We start from the raw sequence: 19,629 nt of genomic DNA on the forward strand, positions 1-19,629 counted from the left end.
CCGCACTTCACAGATCCTAATGCTGCCTGCCGAGGCCCCTTCACCGCTGCTGGCAAGGACACGGACACCTATTGCTGTCCGTTGCTGTGGCTACCAGCTTTCAGCTCTGCGCAGGACTGTGGCGGCAGCACCGAGCAGACACGAGTTGTAGCGGTGTCCTGCTAGCATCTAACATTACGATTAAAGTTGTTGTTTTATTCACGAGGCAAGCATTCTTAGAAGGAAAGCAGTAAAAATGTAACTCTTTCCTTCTAAGAATGCTTGCCTCGTGAATAAATCTCGCTTCAGAGCTTATATTCAGCAGGGGCATGTGTGCCCCTACTAAAACGCCGCTATCCCGTGGCTGAACGGGGGTCCCTTACCCCCCAAATCCCCCCTGCAAAATCAACGACCAGCTTGGTTGCAGATTTTGCTGCTGTTGAGGCAGGGCTAACGGCTGCAGCCCTGCCTCTCAACGCCGTCTATCAGCGGCGCATCGCCGCCTCTCCCCTGCCCCTCTCAGCGAAGGAAGAGTGAGAGGGGCGGGAGGAGAGGCGGAGATACACACTGATAGACGCGTGTGAGGCAGGGCTGCGTGCATTAGCCCTGCCTCTATGTGGAAGAGATCCCTGTGAGTAGACGAAGGGATTTGGAGGGTAAGGGACCCCCGTTTAGCCGCGGAATAGCTGCGTTTTAGCAGGGGCACACATGTCCCTGCTGAATATAAGAGCTGAAGCGAGTTTTATACTGGGACCATGATGTATATTGTATTGCAATGCAATGTTAACTTGTCGCATCAGCTGTCTGCTGCTATTATTATTATTATTATTTATTGTATTTATAAAGCTCCAACATATTACGCAGCGCTGGACAATAAATATATACAATGATACAAGGATGACATACATAGGGTTATACACATAGAACAAAGTTATACATACAAATTGTACAAAATACATGATCATGCAATATGGGCTGGTTAGGTAGGCCCAGTAATACAAGTACAGGCTGTCATAGGACAGGAGCACATGATCCTGTAGATTACACTAGGGAGTGGAGGACCCTGCCAGAGGCTTACAATCTAAAGGGAGGGGTGGAAACACTAGGGGGGGCTGTTAAATATTCCTTAGAGAGTTACTGTGTGGTAGGAGGTGGGTAGGCCATCATAAAGAGGTGGGTTTTGAGGGCTTGCTTGAATGTGTTGAAAGAGGGAGCAAGTCTGATGGGTGGTGGAAGGGCATTCCAGAGGGTGGGGGCAGCTCTTGAGAAATCCTGCAGGCGGGCATGGGAGTGTGAAATGCGCGGGGTGGTGAGGCGAAGGTCGTTGGAGGAACGGAGGGGGCGACCTGGTGTATACTTGTGAACAAGCTGCGAGATGTAGGTAGGGCATGTTTTGTGCACAGATTTATACGCCAGGCATAGAATCTTGAAACTTATCCTGAGACGGATAGGGAGCCAGTGCAGGGATTCACAAAGGGGAGATGTGGATGCAGAGCGGTGCGAAGAATGGATGAGTCTTGCAGCCGCGTTCATCACTGATTGAAGGGGGGCAGTGCGTTTCAGGGGGAGGCCAGAAAGGAGTGAGTTACAGTAATCAAGGCGGGAGATGATGAGGGCATGGATGAGCAGTTTGGTCGTGTCCGGGGTTAAGAATGGGCGGATCTTGGAGATATTACGGAGGTGGAAATTGCTATCTATGTCTCTATCTAGGTTTTCCTTTTTTCCTGCTGAGCTATATGTATTGTACTGTATTGTGCCAAAAACCATTCTGGACACGACCCAGTCATGCTCGGCGAAATAAACCATTCTGATTCTGCTGCTTTAGGTCTGTATAGGTTTCACTGCTCACAGCGCGCAAGGTAGCTGCGCTGTGTGTGGGCTTGTGTTAATTGAGGGCGGAAGAATATCCGACCTCAATTATCACAAGTCCGCACACCGTGCAGCTCCCCTGTGCGCTGTGTGCAGTGAATCACATACGGAACTAAAGCGGAAGGTGGAGTGGGCGAATTTATGGACGCACACAGGGGAGGAAGAACTGCCAGCTCCTCCCCGCTCACATTCAACGTTCTGCCTCAGTCGAAGACTACGACTCAACAGAACGGGGGGTTACAGGGAACACAGGAGGGGGGGGAAGATGGTACTGTGTGCTAGTTGCAGCACCAGTAATAAAGCAATATTAAAAAAGTTTAAGGGGGGGGGGGGACAAGGTCAGGGGTACTTTAACAAACCTGCACCTTTTTTAAAAAACCACGCCAATATCCTCTTGTTAGTTACATCTTGACTGAAGATCTCCGCGCACCCAATGACACACACTGCCACTAGCTCAAACTATACTAAAGGTGACCACTAACTGTCCAATTTCTAGCGAAAAATCATTCGAGCGATCAGAAATTCTGATCAAATTGATTGTAAATGGTGGACACAATCGATTATGAACAAATGAAAAAAATGTCGTCCGAACGAATTTTCGTTGAATCAAAATTTGGATTTTTCTGTTGGTCGTGATAGATAGGAAGCAAAGATTGGTTCATTGATGGTGTGGTGAACAATGTATTACAATATTTCACTTCCGATCAGAATTTCTGATCGCTCGAACGATTTTTCGCTAGAAATTGGATCGTTAGTGGCCACCTTAAGTATAGCAAGAGCAAAAGCATCTTTATTTTTTTTTCTGATATCAGGGTGCACCAAGGTGACAAAGTGAGTGGGCGCTGTAGGTGCGGTGTGCAGGGAGGAGAGCGTGAGCCACGCAGGAGGATGGGACGGACGACTGAGCTCTAGCTAGATTAAGAATAGCAGAGCTCAAAGCATCTTTAAAATTTCCCTACAGGGCTCCCCATTGGTCTGTTAACCATTAATGGCCAGCCTTGGAGGAATGCTTTTGCTCTAGCTCAGCCCTGGGCAAACTACGGCCTGCATCCGGCCCACGTGCACTGCTTCTCCGGCCCGGCGGCAGGTGGCCGGATTCCCCTCAATACACTGGCACGTCCTGACGTCACGTGACGCCCTGTTGCCATGTAGATGCAATGCGGGACATCGGTGAGCAAGGTGAGTTTCAAATCCTCCGGTGCCCGCTCGCAACTTTGCAGGGAGGAAGGGGGGATAGAATTAAGGAGTGGAGCCTGCGATCCGCACAATGCGGCCTGAGCCACGTAAAGTTTGCCCAGGCCTGCTCTAGCTATACTTAGTATAGTTAGAGCTGCCAGCAGGCAGCAGTGATGTGTGGCGTCGGGTGCACGGAGATCTTCAATCAAGATGTAACTAGCGAGAGGAACAGTGGCAGATGCACCTCAGAAGCTGAGAGGAACAGTGGCAGAAGCACCCGGGAGCTGAGAGGAACAGTGGCAAAGGCACCTCAGGAGCTGAGAGGAACAGTGGCAGAAGCACCTCGGGAGCTGAGAGGAACAGTGGCAGAAGCACCTCGGGAGCTGAGAGGAACAGTGGCAGAAGCACCTCGGGAGCTGAGAGGAACAGTGGCAGAAGCACCTCGGGAGCTGAGAGGAACAGTGGCAGAAGCACCTCGGGAGCTGAGAGGAACAGTGGCAGAAGCACCTCGGGAGCTGAGAGGAACAGTGGCAGAAGCACCTCAGGAGCTGAGAGGAACAGTGGCAGAAGCACCTCAGGAGCTGAGAGGAACAGTGGCAGAAACACCTCAGGAGCTGAGAGGAACAGTGGCAGAAACACCTCAGGAGCTGAGGGGAACAGTGGCAGAAGCACCTCAGGAGCTGAGAGGAACAGTGGCAGAAGCACCTCAGGAGCTGAGAGGAACAGTGGCAGAAGCACCTCAGGAGCTGAGAGGAACAGTGGCAGAAGCACCTCAGGAGCTGAGAGGAACAGTGGCAGAAGCACCTCAGGAGCTGAGAGGAACAGTGGCAGAAGCACCTCAGGAGTTGGGAGGCACATAACGGGTCTGTGCCCACAAGAGAATCTCTCTGAAATCATGTGACATAAAACACAGCCTGTAACCATTCCACATGATTAATTGTCCAACAGCAGTAAAATCTCTGTCAGGTGGTATGGATTTGTGAGAGACCATGGATGTGCACAGTGACAAGCAACTTGAAGCATCTTTCAGACAAGCCTGAAAATAAAAAAGAGCACCTATAGTATCTTCCAAAATTTGGTGCTACTGGAAAAACCAATTACTGTAATTTTGTAATTGCTGGAGATTAAAAGCATGCCTGCGCAGAGAAAAATCATAATATACATCCTTACCTGCTCCAGACTAGAATCCAGAGCTTTATCAAGGGGAACCTGAAGTGAGAGGGACATGGAGGCTGACGTTTAATTTTAAACAATGCACATTGCCTGGCTGTCCTACTGATCCTCTGCCTCCAATGCGGTTAGTCAGACACCTCTAACCAGAAAGATCAGCAGAGGTGCCAGGGAACTGGTATTTTTTTTTTTAATGTAATTTTTATTTGGAGTAGAAAAGGTGGTACAGAGTTTTAACATGTCATAGGTTCCCTCGCAGGGGACAAATTGCTTACTTTAGAAACAGTGGAGAACAAGATGACCTTATAAACATGTTGCTAATACATGTACCTTTTGTATAAAGAGCATGTTATTTTTAGACAAAATCTCCTGTATATGTCTCTTTAATATAGTGTTATATACATCTTTAATATAGTGTTATATACATCATCATTGGTCCTGATCTATCTTGTTCTTATACTCAATTGCTTCTGTTGGTGATGAGGTACCACTCATCTGACTCCATTATAGAGTATTTTTAGTCTATAATAACTTTCTAAATCTATGAACTTTACAACAGAACTATAGAATCCAATTCCCTTGGCAGTTGAAATTGTTTTTGCTTAGTAACAGATATTGTGTTATATTAGATTTATTATTGCGTTAAGGTTAGATATTCCTGAGATTCCTTGAAGTCTAGCCATACCGCCCATTTAGTGTAGTGTTTTCGGTATTGGTCTCTGCTGGTCATAACAGTGTCTTCTATAGCCTCCGTCTCATTTACTTTTGCGATCCATTCCCTTACCGAGGGTGGGTTAGCTGCATTCCACTTGATTGGGATTAGGCCTTTCGCCGCATTGAGTAGGTGTGGTAGTACAGTTTTCCTATAATTTTTGGAACCGTTAAGATGCAGAAGTGCTTGCCATGGGGAGTCCTCAACCTTCCAAGCAGTCACCCTTCTACTAATGTCTAATACCTGCGTCCAAAAGCCCCTTAACTTGGGGCAAGCCCAAAATATATGTAGCATGGTCCCTTTTCCCCCACATTCTCTCCAGCATCTGTCAGAGCTTGAGGAGGAGATCAACTGGTATTGTTTAAAAGGAAATAAATATGGCAGCCTCCATATCCTTCTCACTTCAGGTTCCCTTTAAAGTGCAGTAAATTGCTGAAAAACCTAATCTGACTGCGTGGCATTTTCCCCACTATGGCCGGCACACTGAAGAACAAACTTATCTGATGGCTGGGCTAGACTTTCATACACAGGGGATTATGTATCTGTTGCTGTAAATATCCCACCCTGCACACTATTTTAGAATAAATTCCACAAGTAACAAAGAAGTCTCCATATTGGGTCTTTAGCTTTCCATCATCGATTTTTCTTTTATTTGTTTTTACTGTCATTTTTGAGACCTATTCTTGTTGGCTTGGTGCAAACGAAGTGCAGAAATACTTTATGTTCTACTTGGTGAACTGTCACCATATGTTATCCTTCCCTACAAAGGTATAAACCTTGCCTGCACAGACTTTGATGTTGGCATACAGGTAATCCCCAGGTTACATATGTCCCAAGTAAAAAAACAATTAATCGTGATGAAGTCACTTCCACATTGAAGGAGAAGACAGAGCTTGTCGGAACTGCGTAAAGCATTTCAGGCAGTGAGTAAATGGCACATGGGGAGCACAGGGTGACAGATACACAGGATGGCATAATAAAAGGCACACGGAAACAGAGAGGGACACTTAAAACGCAGTGTTCCAACCTACATAGAAATTCAACTTAAGAACAAAGCTATAGTCTTTCACAGGGCCGGATTTACCATAAGGCACTGTAGGCACGTGCCTACAGGCGCCTTATCTGATAGAGGCGGAAATTCCCCGACTGTCTGTCCCCTTCTCTGAGCAGAGCGGAAGTGTGATGTCACTCACCGCTCTGCTCCTGGCTCGGCTCTCCACTCCTAGCGGCTGCTTTGGAAAGGCTGATGGCAGTGGGGGAGAGATGGGGCTGGGCTCTTGCCGCCTTTGCCGGGACTGCTGCAAACCAATCCGCTCCATAGCAATAGCTGCCCACTTGTCTGTACCGTATACTCAGCGTGCAGACAAGCGGGCAGCTATTGCTATGGAGCGGATTAGTTTGCAGCAGTCCCGGCAAGAGCTGTGTGACAGCATAAGATTTGCAGAGCACCGCCTCCCTGTTTCCTCCTCTAGTATTGGTGACTGCGGAGGCTGCGTGTCTGCCGTGTCACACATGGACAGCTATAGCTGTACCGCGAAATTTAAGAAGAGTGAAGGAGCACTGGAGCGTGTCTGGACTTCAGAGCACTTTGAGCCACACAGAAGGAGGAGGAGGGGGACAGCAGAGAGACGATCAAAAGAGCTTTGTGGTAGCTGTCAGCTAGCACACGGAAGACCAGGAAAAACAGCCAGAGATCAGCCTGCCCTGCCTGCTTCAAAGATGGGGATATACAGAGGAGGACAGTGGCAGTCAAAGTCAGTGACAGAAGGTAATCTACTCTGACTGGCTTGTTCACTTTGTTTTAACTCACTCTTTTTACAACCCTCTGTGCCTCTCTGTGCTTCCCCCTCATGCCCAGTCCACCCTTTGTGCGCCCACCCTGTGCATCCTCTGTGTGTACCCTGCTCGTGCCCACCCTCTGTGTGTACCCAGCCCATGCTCACCCTCTCTATGCCCACCCTCTGTCCCTTCCCCTCATGCCCACCCTGTGTGTGTACCCAGCCCATGCTCACCCTCTCTATGCCCACCCTCTGTGTGTACCCAGCCCATGCGCACCCTCACTATGTCCACCCTCTGTCCTTTCCCCTCATGCCCACCCTCTGTGTGTACCCAGCCCATGCTCACCCTCTCTATGTCCACCCTCTGTCCCTTCCCCTCATGCCCACCCTCTGTGTGTACCCAGCCCATGCTCACCCTCTCTATGCCCACCCTCTGTGTGTACCCAGCCCATGCTCACCCTCTATGCCCACCCTCTGTGTGTACCCAGCCCATGCGCACCCTCTCTATGCCCACCCTCTGTCCCTTCCCCTCATGCCCACCCTCTGTGTGTACCCAGCCCATGCTCACCCTCTCTATGCCCACCCTCTGTGTGTACCCAGCCCATGCGCACCCTCTCTATGTCCACCCTCTGTGTGTACCCAGCCCATGCTCACCCTCTCTATGCCCACCCTCTGTGTGTACCCAGCCCATGCTCACCCTCTCTATGCCCACCCTCTGTGTGTACCCAGCCCATGCGCACCCTCTCTATGCCCACCCTCTGTGTGTACCCAGCCCATGCGCACCCTCTCTATACCCACCCTCTGTGTGTACCCAGCCCATGCGCACCCTCTCTATACCCACCCTCTGTGTGTACCCAGCCCATGCGCACCCTCTCTATGTCCACCCTCTGTCCTTTCCCCTCATGCCCACCCTCTGTGTGTACCAAGGCCATGCGCACCCTCTCTATGCACACCCTATGTGTGTACCCAGCCCATGTGCACCCTCTATTCCCACCCTATGTCCTTTCCCCTCATGCCCACCCTCTGTGTACCCATCCCATGCGCACCCTCTCTATGCTAACCCTCTGTGCTCCCCCCATGCCCACCCTCCGTGTGTACCCCACCAGTGCCCACCTTCTGTGCATTCCCCTTCTGCCCACCCTTTATGCTTCTCCCACCCGTGCCCACCTGTGCTTCCCCCACATGATCACCCTTTGTGCATACCCCACCCATGCCCCCCCTGTGTGCCCCCCTGCACCCACCCTTTGTGCTTCCCCCTCTTACCCATTCTCTAGGCATCTTCTGCCTGTGCCCACTCTCTGTGCAATACCTCCATGCCCACCCTCTGTGCATTCCTTTTGTGCCCACCCTCTATGCGTACCCCTGTAATTCCTATCATAGCTAGCATTATATTCTAGCTATATTGATATTAATTATATACTATTTATATAGAAAGGACATCTTCTAATTGGGGATGAGCTTTGGTGTTTTTCCAAAGTATGATTTCAATGTGCGGACCATGGCAGGGAAGCAGTTAACCTATCCTAGCCGCCACCTATAGCCAATGTGCTCCACGTTGCTTTCCATAGCATTCCATCTTTCCAATTCTTCAAACCCAGAGGGTGGAGGTATTGGAGGGACATGAAACACAGTGTCGAGAACATTGGCTATAGGCAGCGACAAGGGTAAGTTAACTGCTGTCCCTGTGTCCTCTACTGTTCCAGTGTCATCCGCTGTCCCCCATGCCTGTGCTGTGCTGTCCCTGTGTCCTCCTGGTGTCCCCCTTTGCTGTCCTCGTGTCTTACTCTGTACCCCCTGTGCGCCGATGTCCCAATGTGTCCCCCCTCTGTCTTCCTGAATCCTCTGCATTCCCCCAGCTCCATGCCACACTGTGTCCCGAGTGTAGCTTCAGCCAAAGATGATGTACAGTAATTTACAGGGCTGTGGAGTCGGAGTCGTGGAGTCGGGCAATTTTGGGTGCCTGGAGTCGGAGTCGGGGAAAAAATGCACCGACTCCGACTCCTAATGAATTTGTAACTGTAATTAAAATAGAAAATATGATAAAATGTTCTATTTCTCAGATAATAGTGATTAAAAATAAAATATATATATATATATATATATATATATATATATATATATATATATATATATATATATATATATATATATATATATATATATATATATATATATATATATATATATATATATATATATATATATATATATATATATATATATAGTAATAGCTGTGCTTAGTCCACAAAAATGAAATAAACCAATCAAAATGAGTTACTTGTGCTGCTTCAATAAAGCAGTCCCCGTATTTTTAAGGTCAGATATACATATCTGATTGTGACTGTATATATGATGTGTACACAGGAATCTCTTATATATACTTAATAACATCTATGCTGTAAGAATAAAGCCTGATGTGTAGCCGTGTCACTAATAGAGATGGTCAACGAGATGGAAATAATTCTGCATTGATGCTGATTTATGCAAATGTATGCACTCTCTTTGCTCATGAAATCAAATAATTTGATATGTTATTAAAATTTGGTTTGGTGACTACAAATTAAAGGGTAACGGAGACGGATGAAAAGTAAAGTTTTATACATACCTGGGGCTTCCTCCAGCCCCCTTCAGGCTAATCAGTCCCTCACTGTCCTCCACCACCCGGATCTTCTGCTATGAGTCCTGGTAATTCAGCCAGTCAGCGCTGTCCGGCCGCATGCCGCTCCCACAGCCAGGAACATTCTGCACCTGCGCAATAGTGCTGCACAGGTGTAGTATGCTCCTGGTGGCGGAGTGTGTGCATGCGCACTACGCCTGACTGGCTCAAGTACCTGGACCCATAGCAGAAGATCCAGGTGGTGGAGGAGGACAACGATTGACTGATTATCCTGAAGGCGGCTGGAGCCTTGGAGGAAGCCCCAGGTATGTATAAAACTTTAAATTTCATCTGTCTCAGGTTTATTTTGTTACACAGTAGTACTATACTCTACATATGCACTCTCCACAGAGCTACAGGGAATCCACTGAGAATGCTGTGCACATTGAACACAGAGGTGTTGTCTGTTTACAATCTCCTCATTCCCCTGCAGAGTACCTGCACATCATTCTTACATGTACCCACACTTACATTGCCTAGGGCCTGATAGATGTTCTTTGTTCCGGTTTGTACCTTTTACAAGTACTCTTACCAAGGACTAGTTTTAGTCTAAAGGGAATAAATATAGTAGTCTACATATCCTTCTCACTTCAGTTGTCTTGTAAAATTCCTAAGCGTTGGCAGTTAAGAGACGAATTTCATGTTACATACTTTTAATCAACAAAATTGTAATATGCAAATTAGAGTCGTCGGAGTCGTGGAGTCGGAGTCGGTGGAATCCTAAACTGAGGAGTCGGAGTCGGAGGATTTTTGGACCGACTCCACAGCCCTGGTAATTTATGTTATCACTGTAGCCAATGGTCTCATGGACAAGTCCATTGCTCCATCATCAGGCCAATCATTGCACTCGCTGAGTAGCAGTGTAGTGATTGGCCTAATGACTGAGCCATGGGCCCGCCCGCGAGACCATATACAAATTTTGTGTTGTTCGTATTATTTCCTTGTGATTTGTATTTGGCTTGTTGCTGGTAATCTTGTCCTATATTTTGTAAATTCTGTATATCATTGGTAATATTTGCATATTGTTCTGTATTTTTCTTTGGGAATATCTGCATTTCCTTGTCTGGTTTTATTTCATAAAAATAGGGGGCGTGACTTGGGGTGGGGCCTTTGCTGAGGGGCAGAGTTTAGGGGCGCCACAACTTCTGTGCCTATAGGCTCCTGAGCTGTAAATCCGGCCCTGGTCTTTCATTATAGTCTCATTCATTAACCGGGGACTATGTGTACTGCGATTTGCTTTGTAATTTCTGCCACCTTTGTCTTTTTGTGGCCTGGAGCAAAATACTGTGAACAGCTCACCTCCCACATATACACATTGTTCTTCACTTGAGATCTCTTCTTCTTCTCCCCAACAAATGGCCCAAACTTTTTTCCTTTAGGAAGTAGTTTTCTGGTCCAGATACCTGAAAGAAAAAATTCAAAATAGTCTCTAAGTAATATATATATATATATATATATATATATATATATATATATATATATATATATATATATATATATATATATATATATATATATATATATATATATATATATATATATATATATATATATATATATATATATATATATATATATATATATATATATATCTCAACATTTTCAGCCTTATTTCTTCTATTCTATAACTGTTCTAATGTGGTTTGGATTACTGCAGCCTTTTCTAGTTGCACTGTCTGTCTCTTTGTCAAGCTTTGTCAACCCAGGGAGGAATGTGCTGCCTCTGCTGTGATAGGGAGTAGTTATGCACATCCCCTGCAGGCTCTGTGTGCTTTGTTTACTCCTCACTAACAGAGCTCTCTGAGGGGGAAGAGAGCTGCCTGTCACATGCTGAGAACTGTGAGAATCCCAGACTGGAGTGCAGATAATTCACTATGTAATAAAAAAAAAACTTGTTGTATACTGTAACGTATATATCTACAAAACAAACATCACTTCCTGGTTAGCGGCCATGTTTTTTGTTTGTGAACACTGCCTAAAACTGGCGATTAAAAGCCAGGATCGCGGTGGGGAGCGGCGGAAACGGCAAAAGGGGCCCAGGAGAACATAATGAATAGAATGGTATGCTTTATTGTAAGAATTTGAGAGTACAGATTCTCTTTAACCAACCAGTGGCATACCTACTATATGGCTGCAGGTGCTCACAGCACCGGGTGTAGCAATGGCTAGGGGTGCCGCTGTGGTGCTCCGTGTTCTTCCACCTGGGACCTTTTTTCATAGTTCGGGCAACATTCGGGAAAATAGCAGCACGTAGTGCATGGGACTGTACTACTTCCTGCACTAGATGTAGATCCCCCTTCCTGTTCCTGTCCCGTTTCCTCACACTCTACACAGCCTGCAGTGAGTGACTGTGCAGAGTAGCAGGGTGAGTAGAGAGAATGATTGCTGTGCTGCAGCTGGGACATTAGCAGGGAGAGGTGGCAGGATGAGTTTAGTGCTTCAAAAGTTGCCTGTCAGTAGTCATGTGCAATGGCTGCTGTAATACTAGAGTGCCCTGGACTATTGATTATTTATCCTGGTCAGAGTAATTAATCAATAATGCAGGGCAGTCTGCTGTTGCAGAAGCCAGTGATACCGGTGCTGACAGACAACTTCTGTAGTTTGCAGAGAAACAGGCTCCAGGAAATTTAGATTAGCTTGATTGCAGGTAATCTTATATTTTTTTTCCCAGCTCCCCCTCCCACTCAGTTGTCTTCCCCCCATGGCCTTTTCCACTTTTCAGATTTTAGTGGCTTCTTTTAGCAGTATGTCCCTACCAAACAGCACTGATGAGGTCTACAGTCCTGGTGAGAGATCTTCCTGCCATTTCTTCTCTCCCACCAGGCTCTCTGTCTTGTGCCTCTACCTCTTTATCACCCCCCCATCCATCCTCCTCTTTTGTGTGTCCCCATTTTCTGATGGTCCTCAAAGGAGCTCACAAACTAATTGTATCATAGTCATAGTCTAATGTCCTACCATATTATAATTGTGTATTTATATAGCACTGACATCTCCTGCAGCACTGTATAAAGTACAGAGCTTCATAACGGTTAACTCCTTCCACATCCTGATGAATTCTTTCCCCCAAAATTCCCCCAAAATTTGCAGCGACACAGTACCTCAACCCGTCAACCCTCCCATCAAAAAAAATGGTTTGTTGTGGGGGAAGGGTGTCTCTAAATAATCAGCACCGGGTGTCAGGTTCCCTAGGTACGCTGCTGCACCCAACATCTATGAGCCATATAAAAATAAAAGAGGAACGGTTCTATTATATAGCAGAGCTTAAAGAGGAATTGTAACCAAAATAACATAATGAATACAATTGCTTTTTTTTTTTTTTTTTTTTTTACAATAGGCATTTATAAAATTATTTAATCAATGTTTGCCCATTGTAAAATCTTTTCTCTCTCTCATTTACAATCACAGGTGGCAATGTCTCTAGTACTGACTGGTGATCTCTACGGAATATTCATTTACTGAGAGCTCTAAAGCCAGTACAAAAACATAGCTGTTCTCCCAGAAATGCTCTAGAAAACAGCCTAGTATAAGCCTTAGTAGGCTACATCCCAATATACAGCAATATATAGATACATGAAGTGTTTCTGATGCTGAAAGCAGGTTATTTAATGCAAAAGTTGGTATGCTGAATAATTTACTGCATTCTACTATATGTCCTTACAGTTCACCTAAACTGAGGGATATGTATGTTTCCTTTTAAACAATACCAGTTTCCTGGCAGTCCTGCTGATCCCTTTGGCTGTGGTAGTGGTAATCACAGACCTGAAACAAGCATGCAGCTAATCCAGTCTGACTTCAGTCAAAGCACTTGATCGGCATGCTTGTTCAGGGGCTGTGGCTAAAAGCATTAGACACACAGGATCAGCAGGAGAGTCAGGCAACTGGTATTATTTTAAAAGGAACAATCCATATCCTTCTCAGTTTAAGTTCCCTTTAATAAATTATTCTGAATACTGATTTTGCTGTATATTGGTATAGATCATGAAGTGATGTTTCAGCTCATTTTACCGGGGGAAAAACAAAAAATCATTCCAGAGTGATGCACCTTGACTGCAGTAAAGATGCCAGTATCTTTATCATACATTTTAGAATGTAAGTCAGGGTGGGGTAAGAAGAGCAGACATTGAATAAAATTGCTTGTTTTTTACAATATACATTTTATAAATAAGTTTTATAGAGTAAAGTTCATATTTAAAGTCTAGATTATGCAGTACATGCTCAGGTAACAAGTGGATGCACTGAGCCAACGCATCTTATGAGGGCTGTATAGAGCAGAAGGGATATCACTTGTCTGGTAAAATCTTAAGTTTAATGAGCTGAGATCACAGAACCGACAAACATTGTTAAGTCACCAGACATCTGAGATAGTATCATTGTTGTCAATATACTCAGTTTCCCTTTTGCACACTTACCTAGTCTACGTTTGTCCACAGAAGATGGAGAAAGCGTCACTTCCTCAGGAAGCACCCTGAGCACATGTTCAGGCACTTCCTCCAATGTCTCAGCTGCTTCTGGGGACTTTACTGCCTCCTACAATACAAAAACATCAACACAATTATTAGCCACTTCAAAGCTGCCTTGATTGAGAATGTGAGGCTCAGGCACAGAAACTGTAGCAAGAAGAAAAAGGGTCTGTAAATGGATGAGATAGATAGATAGATAGATAGATAGATAGATAGATAGATAGATAGATAGATAGATAGTTACAGCTCTATCATAGAAATTGGAAAACAAAAAAACTTCTGAAGAGAGGCATGACTGAGCAACAACAGATAGAACGACCAGTGGTCCTTGTCTTGGAGAAGGTAGTTTCAGTGACCCAAGGGTTAGGCAGCATTGCTCATATAAATCACTAATTCATACAAAACTGTGCAAATCAGTAAAGATCACAAAAATGTGTGCTAAAATGCAAAATTTCAATCAACATGGGGAACAGCATATATATTATACATACAAAAACATGCAAATCAGAAGCACTCCACTACAGAAAATGAAATAAACCAATATTTGTAGTGCAACAGCATACATACAGTATTTGTGCAAATTAAATGACTGGGCCAATGAAAAAAAGGAGAGCGAGAGACAAGAATAAAAATGATACTCCTCAACACTTTGATGCCAAGGTGCAATGTTACTGCAGAGAGGAAAAGGGGGGGGGGGGGGGGGTGAAGAAAAGGATCTAGCAGTTGCAGAATGCAGCAGAAGAGGAAGCACAGGAAAAAAAACAACCAGCTCCCTAGTACAGCTTGTGGCTTTGTCAGGAGAATAATTGTAAATGTACACAGCTGACTAGTATCTCACATCTGCAGGTGGCTACTAGTCTGACATAACGTGTAAAGGATTATGGGAAGGGGAAAAAAAAACGTATAATTGAGCGGATTGTGTACCGTTAATGTTGCTGATCGACGACAAATAATCGTTCTATCGATCATTCACTCAATCCAAATTTTGGAGAGATTATTTTCAACTGAGTGGATTGCTTCTCATTTTCTCTTCTGTTGGTGTGCCCAAACAATTGTTTCCGAATGATCGCAACGATCAAGTGGACAATCGTACAGTAAATTGGTTCATTCATGGGCACCTAAATGCAGATTATCAGTAATTTTTTTAAAACAAACGAGGCTCTTTTAGTACTAAATATTTAACACAAAGATATGAATGAAGGCTAAATAAGAACAGTATATTTAAAAAAAATGCAATGTGTAAAATTACTACTGTATTATAATCATTGATAAGCCCAATAAATAATTCCTTTTTCTTTACTGAAGTATTTATTTTACACTGAGTAACACATGCTGTAGCCAGGAGCTGGCACTTTCCTCTCACAACATTCTGAGGAGAGAACAGAACCTGCATCACTACCTGCCCTTTGCCTGCACCTGTCATCACAGCGATTGGTAATCACAATGGTCATGTGATTGGCTGTTGTCCTGACTGGTTAAAAAAACAAACAAAACAAAAAAACCTGTTCCAAATCTATTATGCTGATGGCACCTTAGCTAGAAGAATTCCATTTTAAACAGCACTTTGGCAAAGAACTGCCATTAAAGCAGCATCTAATAGCAAAGAGGGAAATGTGAAAATTTGTGATTTTCTGATCAGGTTTTCATCTGCATTGAAGAAACTTGCAGGATAAAATTCAAATTCACACACTGTGTGTTTTCTCATTCATCAGCTATTCTGGAAAAATCCACAAGAACGCACAAAGTGTGTCTGTCCCCAAATAAAATAAAATCACAAATGCTCATTACTCTGTACAAAAAAATCACTCATGCAGCAATTTGGGATTTATTTTAGGCTGTCCATATTCCACAGATTACGGATTCCAGACTTGAACAGAAGTGTAACACCTACTTCAGGCAGTTTTGGAGTGCTCCAAATTGAAATGCAAAGATACTTTGCAATACAATAAAACCACAAGAAGCCTTGCAGAGCTCTGATATACATTTGTAGCAATATTCAGAGATAATTGACTTTCACATTGAGTCTCCCCTATTCTATAATTTACAAAGCACTTGTCCATGGGGCCAAATAGTGCATCAATATCAGCCACTCATTTCAATGGAGGGGGTGTTTTGACACATGTCACCAGTTTTAAAATAGGTAAATGCATAGCACTCTTTCAGCACTATGCGTGCTACAGCCCTAGTGGTAGGAATGTATACAGCTTCAGACAAGCTCTGTCAGTGGAGTATGTGACACTGCAGAATCCTGCATGTTTGTGTCAACTAATACCTCTGACTTTCAATCAGCTGTAGGAACAGGAGCTGTAGGTATCCTGAACCGGCTGCATCTGTGCAGCTGGTACGCACGCAAATCTACGCAAAAACAAGTGTCCAGGGGGCTAGCTTTTAACTGAATATAACCACTCAATTTGTGTGCTACCATTGTTAAAAAGTAAATGCCCTGGGCTATCTTAATCTAGGGCTGGTTCACACATGGATTACAAAACAATTTTGGCAAGAATTTTCATAGATTCAATTTTGAGAATGTTGTTTGAGGTAATGAATAAATACAATGTACTTATTCATGAACGCGCTAGGGAAGTCGCTATACAAATAGATTTTTCAAGCGCTTTGCGATTTCCCTATACATTCCATTGAGTAAAACCGCTCAGAAAATGGTACAGGCAGCGCTTTGCTGAGCGGATCGGAAACGAACCGCTCAGATTTGAACTCTCTCATAGGGAATCATTGCACGACCGCTTTCAGGGCGATTTAGAAAATGAAAACTAAAACGCCCTAGGTGTGAAGGAGGCCTTACTCCTTTTCATGCTGCAATCCATTCCCAGGTTTCTTCAAAAACAAGTTCCATTTCAGCTCATGATAGGGTAAGGCACAGAAGACACTTGTCTTTCAGTTTCCTGCAGGCTTTTTTCTGTACATGTTTTCTGCACACCATGTGTGTTTGTATGCAGAAAAATGTGCATGTTTTTTCACAGCAGCATATGAAATTGAATGAGAAAATGCACATGTGCAAAATGAGGCTGCAGATGAAAAATGCATTCAAGTGAATTAGTTTATTGATTAACATGAGTTATTAAATCAGAATAGACAAGTGTCTCCCCTGCCTAATGCTGGATACACACGTTGCGGTTTGGGGCACGATTCACGGGATCGATTCCATCAATTCGATTATTTCCAACATGTTCGATCGTGTTTCGATGGATTCAGCCGTCGATTTTGCATATTAAGTATGCAAAATCGATGGCTGTATCCATCGAAACACAATCGAACATGTTGGAAATAATCGAATCGATGGAATCGATCCCGCGAATCACGCCGCAAAACGCAACATGTGTATCCAGCATAAGGAGTCCTGTTTTCGGTTACAGAACTTGTGATCATTGTTAATTTTTATCTTTCCTATTGTTATCCTATAGAGAAATGTCTGTTTGAGAGACAACTGGACTTTGAAAGTTTGGTTTCACTTTAAGTAACAAGATATCTTGATCACGTCTCAGGTTTTCTCTTCTGGGTAATGAGTGGAAACGAGAAAGACGATGTGAATTTACCCAATAAATCATGACAGCCTCGGTATCTTCCCAGCACAACCCTAATTAAAAAATGCTGTTGCTGCAAAATCTGAACTATTAACACAGCCTGCCTCACAGATCTGCCATGGAAGTAATGCCTGGAGCAGAAGAGAACACTCATCTATTGTGAAGGAGACAAGTCCTATAGAAATAGAAAAAAAAAAAGTACACTCTGCAGAAGTAAACATTCATTGCTGTGCTAGTTTTTGCTAGCAACTTTATAATTTATTTTTTTAGTAGTATTAAAACAAACTTCCTAACTAAAGTTTGAAACTGCAGGCTCTCACCTCACTGGTTTTTCCAGAGACCTGAATCCTCTCTGCAGGTTGTCATGGTCGCAGATGTGTGAAACCAAGCAGGTTTTTTCCCCAATATGGTAACGGACACCCATCCCTTCAGTTAAGGTAGTGACACATGATACAATAAAATGATCTGATTTTATGGCAATGCGATAAAAAACGATTGGATTTTCCGAACAATCAAAAGCTTTTTTTTTTTTATTTGAGCAAGAAATCTGATCGTATTTCCCTTTTTTATCCAATAAAGTTGATCTGGAAAGCTGCATTTTTCTGAATAATTTTTATGAAAAATGAATGGTGTAGGGTACATTGTCAGTTTCCTTATATATGCTGTACTCCTAAGCAATTTTATCAGTTTTCAATCATTTTTTTCATAATTGGGTAGAAATTGAACATACATGTGTGGTACATTGGTCAGATTTTTGAAATGTTACAATCAGTCAAAAAAATTGATTGCAATTCTTGAATTGAAAAGAGATTTATAAAAAAATTTGTATGGTGTGTGGCCACCTTTACAGCAGCTCTGGGAAAGCAATGGGAGGTGTTTTGAATGACAAAAACGGTTAACCTCTAATCTTTACAGGATAGGTGTCAAACTCGAGACCTGCAGGCTGAATTTGGCCCTCAGCCATTTTACGTGGTCCTGAGGAGTTTCAAGTGTGCATAATAATCTCAAATAAGATCTATGTTGGTTAAGCACCTACTGCCCATAAACTAGATCTCCCATATTGCACTTTGATATGGAGACCTAGGAAGTGACATTCCACCTCTAGAATGCTGTGTTTCTACTTCAGATTCACAGCACATTTTCCTATGAGCAGTGACTAAATATACCAGCAATCAATCCCAAAATGACCAAGAAGATAAAAGCTGATGTTAAATGAAGACAATTTAAAGGGACCCTGAGCATTGGCAAAGAAAGGAAAACCAGACCTACCTGGGCTTCGTCCAGCCCACAAGGTCCCTCGACATCCTCCTGGCGGCTCCAGTAATGCAGCGGCTTTGAATGTGTGCATACCCCCGTCATGTCATCACAATGGTCGCCGTAAGAGTCCTGCACATGCACAGTTCTCTAAAGACTGAACCGCGTGACTTCACCTGAAGTCGCAGCATTACCAGAGCAGCCAGTGGGACCACAGAAGGGGGGCCTCGCGGACTACGGTGGACTGTAAGAAGCCCCAGATAAGTCCATTTTTCTTTTTTGCCACCGTCAGTGTCCCTTTAAAGTTTACCTGAGCAAAAGGTACAAAATCAGATACTTACCTGAGAAGAGAAAGTCTCTGGATCCTAATGAGGCTTCCCGTGGAATCCTTTGGTCCCTCGTCGCCAAGCAATGCCCCTCCAAAGATTACAGACAAGAGCTTGTCAGTTATCTGATTGGGACTCTTCTTCAAGTACGAGCCCAGCCATACTGCACCTGTGCGCGTGTGGCACTAAGAAGTTTGTCACAGGATATCGCCAATCATTTAAAATATCAGTAATATCGTCACCAACTTTCTCTCCTATCAAAACACTAACTTCCCTCCCTACTCCTAACATTTACCTCCCCCCTCTCCTCTGCCTAACACTAACCTTACTCCCATTACCTTAACAACCTTAACACCAAACAACCCTTGGACACACCTAAATTATAGCCAAACCCCATTCCTATATCCTCATACTAACTTACAAGACCTACTGCTATCTGCCCCCAAGCCAAAAAATGCGATCATTTATCTCATAGCCGGGCATCTGACCACAAATAAGCCCCTGGCACCATATAGCCACAAATTTACATTGCAGTCTATCAGGGCCCCGAGTAGCGTCAGTGCACCAAAAACACCTGCTTTGCATTTTTAGGTAGTGCTCAGATCCTCTTTTCTGTTTTACCTGATTTAAAAACAGCTTTTAACTAATGCAGACATTCTGCCTAATATGGATATAAATTCGGGAGAAAAAAACACAACAATACTCTGTAC

The 19,629-nt window shown here is 44.1% G+C and overlaps 1 protein-coding gene across 2 annotated transcripts in view; it reads right to left on the reverse strand.

Moving 5' to 3' along the window:
* Positions 1-19,629, reverse strand: part of PRDM2 (PR/SET domain 2) — a 233,677-nt gene that overhangs the window by 152,765 nt on the left and 61,283 nt on the right. The window contains exons 1-3 of one of the 2 annotated variants that reach the window (XM_068240460.1): positions 17,660-17,699; positions 13,750-13,867; positions 10,640-10,743 (exon numbers count right to left, since the gene is read on the reverse strand). In XM_068240460.1, coding sequence (XP_068096561.1) covers positions 10,640-10,648 — 9 coding nt within the window. In that variant the 5' untranslated portion in view covers positions 10,649-10,743; positions 13,750-13,867; positions 17,660-17,699. Of the gene's footprint in view, positions 1-10,639; positions 10,744-13,749; positions 13,868-17,659; positions 17,700-19,629 lie in introns of those variants that run through there. The other variant, XM_068240457.1, reaches the window with a different exon arrangement.

Source organism: Hyperolius riggenbachi, chromosome 6 (assembly GCF_040937935.1).
Source record: "Hyperolius riggenbachi isolate aHypRig1 chromosome 6, aHypRig1.pri, whole genome shotgun sequence".
NCBI classification, from domain to species: domain Eukaryota; kingdom Metazoa; phylum Chordata; class Amphibia; order Anura; family Hyperoliidae; genus Hyperolius; species Hyperolius riggenbachi.